This window comes from Ornithodoros turicata, chromosome 4, assembly GCF_037126465.1.
Source record: "Ornithodoros turicata isolate Travis chromosome 4, ASM3712646v1, whole genome shotgun sequence".
Classification (NCBI taxonomy): Eukaryota; Metazoa; Arthropoda; class Arachnida; order Ixodida; family Argasidae; genus Ornithodoros; species Ornithodoros turicata.
The window spans coordinates 13,610,212-13,623,086 of record NC_088204.1 but is presented as its reverse complement, the minus strand read 5'-3'; the positions used below and the strand labels follow the sequence as shown (position 1 = coordinate 13,623,086).

Here is a 12,875-nt window from a genome sequence, read left to right as displayed (position 1 = left end):
TGCGTATACATGCATAACAAAGTCGGACGAGAGTCTTTGTAGTTTCCGGGATTGCGCAACGCATGGCGTGATTTCAATAGGCCACTAAGGACAGCTGGGACAACGTCAACTAGACCGATTTCCGCTGCAGACAAAAAGACACTAGGTGTCGGTGAAGCACTTTGGAATGCCTAATAAAGGCACCTGCGTCGTCTGTAGGTCAGTTGAACTCGGGCGGCGGCGTCCTCAGCAAGGTAAGGACATTGCAATACCCGCGTTCCGTGTAGTACTTGCAGTGATAAAGAAAAATGTTATATTTTTTTACGTTTGAAGTGGTGTCCCTCTGAAGAAAGATAACCAAGACGGTGTTCTGGACGGCAGGGATTTCCTCAGCACCCCCCCCCCCCCCCCCCAGCAAAAATACTGGCCAAAAACGCCACAAAAGCAGTAGATGTGAGCGTCAACCCCTCCCCCGAGATGAAAATCCTAGGAATATCCCTGCTGGATGGTATCGGTTGATAAGAATGCGGAAAGTGAAAAATTGATTAGAGGAAGATATATTCAGTTTTCGTTTCCTGAGAGAATGTGTAATGGTATAAAGCAGGAACGAATTGTAGTTCTTCCTTTCTTCTAAGGCGGTATCATGTGAGATATTCTTACAAACTGCAATCTGACAGTCCTCATGGAGTTTATGTGCCCTTCTCGCCTGCGATATTGAATATATACAGAATGTTTTTATTTATCCTTTAGATGCTTTTTGTTTGAGCTGCGAGAGCAGCACTGCTGATGCCATTTTCGCGGGCGGGCTACGCGGCGATGCCTTCATATGGCAAAGAGCATATAACGACAGGACAAAAAATGCCTATAATTAATTCATTAACTTTTTAATTGCATATGTCTTCGCGCAAACGCGAGACAACAGAATTGGAGGCGATCATTATTTAAACCCACCCTCTTTCTTAAGAATCCTGAGACGAGCACGTTCTTTCGAGATACAAATCGGCAAATTATCGGCAAACTTTGGAATGCCAATGAAGCGGAACCAGAACTACGCACTTCTCGGGCGCAGAAACGACATGACCTTCGGTTTATCTGGGTCGCAGACATGTACAAGATACTCAAAAATGTATTTAAGATAAGATAATAAATACTGACTTTAGAATGTAATTAAGATAGAGTACGAAATACTTTGAAATACAATTAAGATACTATTTATCCTTGAACGCAAAAAGTCACTGGTCACTGCGGCAAGGCGCCGCAATGTGACATGAATCACATAACCCCGCGTACTACGCAAGCCGTCCCCGTGTGATAGGAGTCATCTAAACACAAGTCCCAAAACGATGACAAAGAGATACCACATAACTCCACTAAGTATATGTGACCCAGAACAAAGCAAACTTCTAACAGGTCCCTGCTCGGCGAGGTCAGAATTCGGCGTTACCGCGTCGGTGCACACATAATAGAACCCTCAGTCGCCAAGGATTGGTACACACGTGGCAAGATCTTTAAATGGAGACTTCCAAGAGGGTCCAATGTCCGGGTCAAGTCCGAGGGACTCAGGAAATTTCCACAGAACAAGCAAGATAACGCAGAGACGAGACACAGAAAGTTTGAGAGGGAGATCCAAAATATGAAATTAGAGTATTGAGTAGAAAATACCATAAAATGTATTTTAAATAGAGTACAAATACACAAAACAAAAATTATTGAGTAGAGTACTAAAATACCGCAAATTGTATTTAAAATACAATATTTTAAATACAATACTCCAAATACGTAAAAGTCTACTGGGCCGGAAAGCGGTCTATCTGGCCAACAGATCAGCGTTTATTCCAACCAGCTCGATCGCTACAAAACACGTGACTACCCTATACTGTATATATAGCTGCGGACAAAGACGTATTCTACGTCACAACACGCACCCCAAAACCTTCACTCGTTGCTCTTTTCCTTTCCAGATGTCCACAATACGAAACTGCTTGCATATTCTGTGCTGCCTCTTCATGTTCCGCCTGTGCGCCCCGTTTTTGTTTTCAGTGAGTGGTAGAATTTATTTCTCTCTTCGTATTCACGTCAGAGCCGTTTCTCAGCCAAAGTACGGTTGACAGCTGCCGCGACATTTCGTAAATTAATCGCTCTCTGTGCACGTGCACGCCTTATACAGACACAGGCACACACACACACAGACACACTACTCTAACATAACACGCACAACACACAGCCGCCCGCTCGTAAACCAGTCAGACATTACTTTTAGTCTCCGCTCGGTGTTTGGCGATGCAAATTTCAACTTGAATAGGGCGGCTGTCTAGTATAACTGACTCGCTGCGCGTAGTAATGAGATGAAAGGAGCCCGGGCTACCAAACGTCATGCTGTCTGGTTAGTGCGTCAAGGCGTGACTGTTGGAGCGACGGAAAAGAAATGTCGAGAGAGCAGTTGCCAACCGTGGCACTGACGCGCACACAAAGTTCTAATTAATATCACGAACTATACCAGAGGCAACCATGTCATAGTCAGCAGCTCCTATGCAGAACGCTGTCCGCACGATCCGCTAGGGGTGCTACTGCACCGGCCCGCGGAGTCTTCATCGTGATTGGACAGCTTACATTTGGAATTCGAACAGGCAGAAGCAAGCAACACCACTTAGCCCTTTCACCATCACCACCACCACCACCAACACCACTTAGATGGAGAAAGCCTGCTTACTCGTCGCCATGACGTAACAATTACCAGTTAGCCAATGAGGATCGTGTTTTCAACGGCCGTAGCCAATCACGAACGTGCTTTCAGCGGTCGTCTGCGAGTTGTGACTCAACGTCCCCGCGTACTAGACGGGAAAACTTGGAAAGGTGAAAGATGAGGATGATGAGGAAGAAGTGAGGAAGAAGATGATGAGGAAGATGAGGCTCTGTATGTATTTGTCCTTTCTATGTGTTCCCCAGCCTCAGAACATCAATTTCTCATGTTGAAAATAAAGCGCCAAAGGGTCCCAATGCTTCTCAAAACTGATTTTCTGGAAAGCGTCTTTTTGTCTAAATATTTAGGTCTGTAGGATCCAGGTGAGCTGCAATCATTTGCGGGTTCTTGAATTCGCAGAACGGCGAATCGCAGTAGCAGACGAATTCTGACTCTTAATCGAAGGAGGGAGAGGAGGTAATGAGCAGGCCCTCTACATCTAGGTGGCGTTGGCAGAGGCGGACACACATCGGTAGCAGACGACAACAACGGCACGCATTACGATGCACGGAGTGATGATGATAATCAATACGCGGCTTTTGCAAGAACCCATGTCCCATGGGTCATGTACTGATTGCACGAATATCCTAACGTAAGCCTGGGTACAAGCTGTTATAAACGAAGAAGCAATAAGCGGGCCGATGAGTGATCGCTGTAATCTTGTAGGTGGTGATTAATATTTTACGTGTTCTTCAAAGGGCCCGCGTAGAGCCGCTGCTTGATTACGTGCACTATCTACGTTCCGCGAGGGAAATTTGTCTTCTAAATTGCTGCAACTCCAGTTGGCAACTCATATTTCTTCCACGTTAATATTTGCAAGAGCTGATCCAGCGCATCGATTTCCGGACGTGGAAGGGGCACTAAAATGCAAAAACAAGTTGACTTCAAATTATGTCAGACGCTATGTTCATTTCGTACTTGTTATCATAATTCAAAACTTTCATTCCATTACGGAGCTACAATCGAGATTATACCGGACTCTTTCTTGCTTCGGCGTTAAGCAGTGAACGTCGTTTCAGCTCGTGCATCGGTGCTTTTACTCCATGCTACGCGTGCACGCGCGTGCCACGTCATGGAGTAAGTCCCGGTGAAACATAGTGCGCGTTGCGAAGCGGACTGGCGTCCCTATCCGAAGGACGTGAACATAAATGTTGTCAGTGGAACATTCGCGAGAACTGTTGTGGGCCACAATTCAGTGAGTCGGTATTGAAAAATACCGCATGCCGTGCGTACACGGAACACTACGATTGAACCCGTTCCAAATCCACACGGCGCGCGCCTCTCCTGTTGTCTCATTGGATGCCGCAAATCTTTGCCTCCTGGGGATCCCATTCGTTGCCGCGAAAGACGGCACTGTCTTCATTGCGTTTTTGTTCTAAACGGTAGCGCGCTGTGAGAACTAATTGTGCGTGCATTGTACTAATTGAAACGCACGGACTTTCATTTGAGAGCAAGTTGCTTTTGCATTTTAGTGCTCCTTTAATTCGTCGTATGCAACTTAATGGAGCATTTACTGCTCAGACGCGTTACTGCTTGCATGCGACAACTGTGCTTCCCAAGATGACGTCACCGTGATGATTCGAAAAATCAGGAGCGCATCATTTTCCATTGCTCGCACTTCCAACCTTTCAGAACACCACTAGCAGTGTCTTTTAATCATCTTGACTCTCGCCCTCTCTCTATGACAAAATTACTTGGTCCATCCTCAAACCCAGTCCACCAATGCTGTGCCCTAAAAGCACTACTAAGCTAAGGTATTAAGCAAATCATTGCGGGTAATAAGGTACAGTATCGCCTGTGGTAATCAAACCACGACCTGCTCTACACTAGAGACCTGGCCATATGGCAATCGCCCATGGGAGAGCCAGGTCATGGGTTAGTTACGCTAGTGGCCGCTAGAAGCGCCACTTAGCATTATTGACGAGAGGAAATGACATGTAGCATTATTATCATCATTGCCACCGTCGTTCCTCTGTGTGTTAGTCTGCTACATAGCCTGTTGCTATGCACGCGCTACGTACCCGCCTGTACGTACCTCTTCGACTTCAACATGCAGCATGCAACATATCATATGCAACATGCAACATAGTATTAGCACTCGCTACAGATCCCTTCGTAGGGTGAAATTATTCCACCAAAAATCCACATGAGATGATGCCTACCCATAGCCACACAATCAGTGGCGGTCCCAGGGGGGGGGGGGGGGCGGTTCGCCCCCCTTCCCAAAAGCATAGCCTCGTCCAGTTTCCGTCTCTTTCACTGTGACACTGTAGAGTACAACAGGCTTTATGCTGGTCACTATAGCTAAAATGGATTACCAGTGATAAGATTTCGTACGAGAAAAGGTTGTGCCTGTGTCCAGAACCCCAACCCCCCCACAGTTCGCACCCAAATGGATAGCGACTGGCTAAAGGCTCGCAGACGTCGCCACCCCCCCACCCCCAAAGTACTTCGCTGGGACCGCCCCCGCGCACAATTGGCAACATACACGACGATTTGGCTATTTTTCACTACTGTTTCAATGCGCGTTGGCGACTTTTCAGGATTTTGGCCTGGCAACGCTGATCACCGTCAGCAACATAAAGTTGTTGTAGTTCATAATGTAGTTTCGTATTGTATATCACGGGACATTCCAGGCCGCGAAAGCATCGCTCACGGCTCACGTTTTACGCATACCAAAGCAAAATAAAGAAACCCACTTAAAAAAATCGCTGCCACGTATTGGTAATGAATGTTTTGGAGTGTTTCCAGCTCGTGCTAATTCTATATGTCTTCAGACTACGCGTGCCATTGTGTAGCTCCCCCTATTTCTTTCTCCGACTAAAAAGTACGCGAGACAAAGAAAACAAAAAGTCACGAAGTCTTCATAACGCGAACCTGCATGACAGCTATAGTGGCTTATCACGATCATTTTCGTAATTTATGATAGTGCCGAAAATTCTGTAGCGGCAACCACAAAAGTTTTAAGCGCTTCGGCTACCAGCCAATTTGAACGCAGACGACAACGCCATGACGCGAACCGTTGAACCCTCACGTGCGAATGTCACCGAGGGCGGTTGTCTCGTTGCCAGGATCCCCCACAACGAGAAGGTATGCCCCCTTGTTACTATCACAAAGTTGCTCGGGAGAGACGGGTCTCAGGAAATTACTACCGTCGGGGACAGAAAACTTATTGCTTCTGCTCGGAACTCCGACAAGGGCCTCTGTGGCTTCCAGTCTTTGTTTCTTTCTCGTATAGTGGATCGTTGTGGGCCCGCGTAATTTGAACCTATTCTCGCGTTAGGGCACTGCTTAGCTGCGAGGAGCGATTTAGTTATGCGGGAGGGCAAGGAGAGAGAGAGAAAGAGAAGGGATAAAACTGAATAAAACTCCCTTAGTTTTTGTCTTTTTCTTCTTTATATCTTTTTTTTTTTCTGAGGTAAGGCCCGTGCGTATAGTATTCGACACGATATAGGTTTTGTTTTCTGTGTGCCCATAAACATTGATCTTATACTAGCCTGTGTTTGGAATATGCATTAGGTTTATGTGAGCCCATATGTATTTCTCTTTTTTCCTGTATTCCGAAAATGTCTGTGTATTTTGCTCTCGGGCTGGAGAACATGGGGCTGTCACTTGTCAAGTCACAATCTGTATCTTCTTTTGTTTCTTTTTTTTTCTGTACCTCGAATAAACAGATAAAATGAAATGATTGTAGTAGGAATGGTTCAGATGCGCTCGTTTCTTAGTGGTTTGGCTGTGGAGGCCTGTGCTTGTCGGTATGTAACATTAATGCGTTAGCATTAGAAGCCCCATTTTGAAGAAAAGCCGGCGTCGTAGCGGGGTGAGTATGGTGTACAGCAGTGTAAGAGGATATGTAGTAGATATACGTAGTAGATAGATAATATAAAGGTACATGTAATAGAAATATCTAATATATAATAGTAATATGTTAATGATAATAGTGATAGTTGTAGTTAATTAGTGGCAGTAACTAGCCAATTAGAAGGTCAATTAAGACAAATTAAAAGAACTAAAGGTAAACTAAAGTTAATTTATAGTAATATGTAAAAGTAAGTAGTAATTAGTTAATTAGGAGGTTAATAGTAATAAGAAGCAACGCCTAATGCAAACGCACTGTCATCGCATTAACTACATTAATCGCCCACAATTTTTTTTTCTCCATCTTCATCCCCCACTACTTCTCCCTCGCCCTCTTCTTCTTCTCGTCAGGTGCAGGTGCATGATGCCTATTTCTGCTTGAATTCAAATGACCCGATGTTCCAGGTAAGCGCCCATCAGTGAAAGACACTTTTTAATGTGTACTCCCTTACGCTACTTATTTCAAACTCGACTGAGGCGTGAAATTTTGAAATGACGCAGTAGTGGCAAAAGCCAAGAAATCGGCAGTAACTCGAACTCACACGACCCTCACAGTTGGCTCCGAGATCGAATGGTGTCGGCGCGCTGCGGAGAAACGATGAACTACCACAGTGTAGACGCGTCTTCTGGTTTTAAACGTTCATTCCGCGTTCAGTGCAGTAGCTTGAGCATTGGAGAATCGAACAGTATATCGTACCATCGCGGTACAAGTGATCTTCCGGTGAATATACAGAAGAATTATGGAAAAGCAACACCGGCCGGCGTGTTATCCACACTAGAATGGTGACCGTGCCGCCCCCTATAGGTCGATCTCGCACTGGCACTGCTTCCCGACGACTCGCCAATCTGAAGGATGTGGAGAGCGTGAGCGTGTGTCCCGTGTGCCTGTTGGCAAGTCGGAAGTTTTGCCAGTGTGGCATAATCGATCAGGAGGTGTGAGTTTGAGTTACTGCCGCTCACTTCGCTATTTCCACGACTGCCATATTTCAATATGTCATGTTCATAAAGCGCTGCAGGTTTTTGCTTTGTGTTTGTCTCCACCTGTACGTTCCGTTATATTCATCAACTGAAGGAGAAGTTTATACATGAAACAGGGCTTGGCGCTACATTATACAGGGTGTTTTTTTTTTTTTTAGCCTTTACATAATTTTTATCCAATTAAATTCAATTATTTTTTATAATACATAGAATACAATATCTCAAAGGGATTGCGAGGACAAAACCTGTAATGCAATCGTATTATAAAAAAAGGTTATGAAAGCAGCATAGATACAAGGGAAAGGGTGCAGGCTAGCTGGTATAGATCTATGAAGAAGACCGAGAGACACGGACAGCATAGATATTGTTTTTGCAGTTGAGTTGCGGACGGGCGGACATCCTCTCGAAGAAAGTATGCAACTACAAAATGACTAATTACCTAAAACTCATTAATTAACTATTTAATCAGGGAATTTCGGGCAGAAGCGAGAGTGACGAACGGGAGACAATCCTCGTTGAAATCCAATCTAACAGATACAATCAATTTCAATCAAGAAAAGAGCGCGTGCCGTGAACTATCCATCGTTGAATTTATTATGCAAATGAGCCGAAACGGAAAAAGCGGCGCCTGAGCGGGCGCATCACCCTCGCCGACAGAGGCTTATCTGTGCCGGAAAGCGGTGTATCTGGCCAGCTGAGCGGCACCTACTCCAATCATCTTCATCGCTCCAAATCACGTGGCCCTGTGACGTGAAACAAGCGCTGTACTACCTGCGTTCCCGATCGCCGCGGTTTTGGTTTCGGCTCATGTGGTGTATGAAAATTCAGGGATGGATCTTTTAACGCACGTGCGTTTTTTTAAACGGAAACAAAGCTGCATGGAAAATGATTTTTTTTAAAGTGGAATGGCTTCCAACGAGGATAGTTTCTCAATCTGCTATCTTGCTTTTGCCGAAAATCCCTAGGTATGGAGTTATAGTTAATTAATGAAATTTAGGTAATGAGTCATTTTGTAGTTGCATACGTCCTGTGAGAGTATGTCCACCTTGCCGTGGAACTCAAGTGCAAAAACGACAACTATGCTGCTCTCATAGCTGTTTTTTTACAAATATTCTGTAAAGGCTTAAAAGGCGCCTTGTATATGTATAGTAATTAGGCCTGAATAACATAAAACAGAATTGAATTCACTCGCTGTTTTTCGCTCAATCCGAAACCTTTTCAGTTACTCTTGCTACTCAGTATGGCATAGGAGATGTTTTTCGACTAATCATTCTTTGCTTTCATTCTCGTTGCGTTACTATACGATGAAGCCATATAAATTAAGGCTTTTTTGTGCAATAACCATATATGAATTTATGCTTTCTGTATTTTTCAATAACTTGTCAGAGCCGATGTTGCCGGTGTCCGCAACTGACCTATAGAGCCACGGTAAGTCATACTTCACCTGCACATTCCACACCCCAAGGGACGGGGGAGGGGGAGAGAATAAACGCTCAGTAATCACGACTCACTGGCTCTTACCCTTGTCATCTCGTCTTTACTCTGATCACGCCGTCTTACACTCCGACGCTCACTTTATTCTGAAAACGTTTTCCTTACACATCAAGAAGTGTAAAAGATCCTTTAATGGAGCCCACCTACATTCGACCCTCGGTGCTTCTCGACCCGAGGCTCGTACCTCCGGGTTTTCCACTTTTTGACTCTCTAAAAGTACTCCTGGAAGGTTTTCCATTGGGATTAAACGGTTCTACCTACAACTACACCTATAGTTTTAGGACAAGTTTACCTTGTGGTTACATCTTTGGTTACATTCGGTTACATCTGTTACATAGAGGATTGCACAAACGACATTAAAGCCTCCTACAGTTTTCAGTTTATCGACAGTTTCTGCAAACGATTCAGCTGTGCCGCATCTAATGCCTTGTGTTTTGTCCCCGTAGCTGCAGCGGTGCGTTCAAAGGGTAAGATTATTATTTTTGAAATTCTTTATTCATCTGTTTCAGAATATACTGTTGGTCGCTGACGGAGCAGCAACAGGAGTGGGCACACAACGTAAATCATGCGTGTACAAGGTGTTGCACGTGAGAGTGACCCCCAATTATTTAAAAAAAAAATCTACGTGAGATAAAAATGGGAAATCTGCTGCATGACACCCCTGAAGGTTTTAGCCACCCAAACAAGCGATTTCCATGAGTGTACCTCATTATTTGGGCTAATTATCTTAATTGAACTAAAAATTTTGCGAAAGAAAGGCAACTTTTTTTTTTCTTAATTAGAAAGTCCGTGGCCACGACATGCTATTCCAATCCTAATTTAAAGTTCCTTCAACTATTAGCCAATTATTTAACACCCGAAAACTTGCCATCTCTGCAAGATCGTTTTCGGATTTCATCAGTGCCGGCACTGTACCGCCAAGGCCTCCAACTGCGCATGGAAACAGCATGAGAAAAACAGGAAAAAAAAAAGGAGGGCGAGCACCGGCCCATTGTCTTTGCAAGTTTATCTGTTCGCAGCCATCCGTTACTGATAATCACCGACATTGGATGTTCTGTGCTGTTTCCTGTGTTGCCCTTTCCTGCTCCCCATACTTTAGGCGGGGCAGTTTGGACAAAAGCGCGCTTCGACGAGCGACGGTTTTTCTGGCGGTTGTTACGTGTTTCCGGGTGTCAAAGTTTTGTGGAAACATTGTGAAAGGTCCTGTATCTGTGACTGAAATGGTGCCCCAAGCAGCACAGCATCTTGGCCCAATATTGGCCCAATGTTGGTCCAATATTGGCCCGACATTGCCAATATTGGTCCAGTATTGGGCCAATATGTTGTGCTGCTTGGGGCGTTGTGGCCATGGCCTTTCTAATTCACGTAAAAAAAAGTTACCTTTTCATGGCAAATTCTTGAGTTCAATTAAGCTAGTTAGACTAATTAATGAGGTACACTCACAGAAACCACCTGTTTCGGTGGCAAAAAAAAACTTCACAAAGTGTCGTGCACAAGGTTTCCAACTTTTATTTCACATACATTTTTTTAATCATTAGGGGTCACTTTCTCCTCGCAACACCCTGTATGTATTACACGAACATAGAAAAAGAAGTACAGTGGCGCACTGATGGCGATGTGATAAAGAAAAATATGCGGATGTGGGGACGAGACACACTAATCCGGTGTCTTACACAATATAACATGTGTAAGGCAACAGTATAGGATGACCTTGACAGAAAAAAAATAAAAAATAAAAATAAAAAAAAGAACATGCATAGACAAGAGCCTTCATTTGAACACTCATATTCGCTTGTGTTTCTGGATACCGTATTCATGTTGTGTCATAGAGCTTTAGAATAGGGTAGGGGAAAGTAGGGAACCCAGAACGCAAGCGCTATAACGCACGCTATACGACTTGAAATCACTACATTAAAAAGAAAAAGAAATCGAGAAACAAAAAATCGCCTTCTGTAAAACCATGGCGTCGCCAGTAGTAAAAATGTCTGGCATCATAAAGAGTAACATCCTTTGTTTGTTTGTTCGATTGCGTGTTGCTCTCAATGTTTTCACATGTTTTGCAGACGACACACTCGCGCAGATTCTCGTCGGCTGTGACAGCGACGCAGCGCAAATTTGGGAATCTACGCTATATTTAAAAAAATAGCGTTGAAAAATAGCGCGAAAAGAAAACCGTTGCGCGGATTGGATTCTATACTGCGATGGGTTCTATATCCATTTATTTATTGTGGTGCTCCAAGGGCCTTGTGCCATTACATGGAGAAAGCATAGCTGCGATGAAAATGAGAACAGAACAATAACAAAAAATAAATAAAACGAATTAGGAAATGGATTAACACAGCGTTGCATAACTGCATTGATGTTAACTGACTAACATAACTGACTAACATTAACATTGCCTAACTGCAGCGAAAATGATAATAGAACCGTAACAAAAAAAAAGGAAATGGATTAACACGGGAAAAAGCAATACGATGTCACAAACAACTATAGTTGCACAACGAGAGATTGTATAACATGGATTGGTAACGCTACAAAAGAAAAAAAAAAGAGCGTTTTTGAATTATGTATGATTTACAATTGAGATGATGGATGAGGGTAAACAACTCCATATATCTGCGGCGACACTATTTCTTTGCGGCGCATGGGTCTCCTATTCCAAAAACCCTTTATTATCGTCGTGTAATATCACCTCTCGTCTAAGGTCACCCAATCTCCCGTTATCAGAGCAGCCTGCCTGCCGTGGTGAACACGACCCAGGCCACGTGCATTGCGGACGAGTGCTGTCGAGGCATTCCATACTACGCGGTGAGTAAAAGGGTACTACATCGTGCAGGGCCCATTAGGGTAATCCTGTTTACTCAAGAGTATGCTCTCCTCAATCCCTGCACTTCTCGTTGCGTCACTTCAGGATGAAAGGCACGGAAAACGATATATATATTTAAAAGAAAAAAAAAACCTCACACAAAGATTGTCGATAGTTGTGCTGCTTGTTTAATAAACCTGCCCTTAATGTCTCTTAAAAAAGCTATGGTTAAAACCCTGCTCCCTGCATGCAGTGCCTCGCTCGGAAGCGAAAGCGCTCAGTAAGAAGGGTTCCGCCAATTAACGTAATGGAGTTGCGCTTCGCAGCCAGCACTTGTGCTTTGACGAAGAGACCTTGCTGTGAAGGAACAATGTTCGTGCTTTAGCGTTAACTTCTTACTCGGTGCTTCTTCATTGTGCGTATAGTGCTTCGCTTACGCATAATAAAATTTACTTGGTATATCCTTAATTTCAGGGAGGAAGACGGCGTCGAGGTGTGACCTGATTTCCGGTTATAATGTCGCATGCTTCAGCTCAATGTGACTAAAGTTGCGCAAATAAATAAGTAAATACTTACAAGTATTTCAATAAGTATAAGTAATTAAGTATATATACGTATTGATTAGTAGTATTATTAGCTATTAGTATTATTCGTTATTTATTAGTATACGTATATCAGCATTTAGTTATAAGTATAAGTATGTAAAGTATAAAGCGTAAATAAATACATATTTACGATGTACGTTGAATCGTATTTTGCTCGCAAGTGAAAACAGTCATGTAGTAATAAGTAATGTAAAAAGTAATAAGTTCATAATGATTATTTCTGATTTTACGCCACGAGACAACTATGATTATGAGGGAATGAAGCCCGGTTCACACTATTGCGTTTCAGTGCGTGCGTGTGGCTGCGTGCCAGCGACGTTGAGCTGACAGCGAATCATTGCAACGGAACATCCTTCAGGATAGAACGAAGGTACACGTAAGACGCTGTACGCAGCCGTAGACGCTGTAATGTGAA

General features: G+C 43.8%; 1 protein-coding gene across 4 annotated transcripts; it reads left to right on the top strand.

The window, feature by feature from the left end:
* Positions 1 to 77: 77 nt before the first annotated feature.
* LOC135392727 (uncharacterized) lies at positions 78 to 12,594 on the top strand. Of its 4 annotated transcripts, XM_064623449.1 has the most exons (7): positions 78 to 233; positions 1,941 to 2,018; positions 6,929 to 6,982; positions 8,942 to 8,983; positions 9,496 to 9,516; positions 11,782 to 11,857; positions 12,330 to 12,594. In XM_064623449.1, exons 2-7 carry the CDS (start codon positions 1,941 to 1,943, stop codon positions 12,395 to 12,397), a joined length of 339 nt encoding a protein of 112 aa, XP_064479519.1. In that variant the 5' UTR covers positions 78 to 233; the 3' UTR covers positions 12,398 to 12,594. The 4 variants fall into 4 exon arrangements, with proteins under 4 accessions (XP_064479519.1, XP_064479520.1, XP_064479518.1 ...); XM_064623450.1 differs by lacking the exons at positions 78 to 233; positions 1,941 to 2,018 and adding an exon at positions 5,697 to 5,809 and having other exon boundaries at positions 6,935 to 6,982; XM_064623448.1 differs by lacking the exons at positions 78 to 233; positions 1,941 to 2,018 and adding an exon at positions 5,697 to 5,809.
* Positions 12,595 to 12,875: the final 281 nt, after the last annotated feature.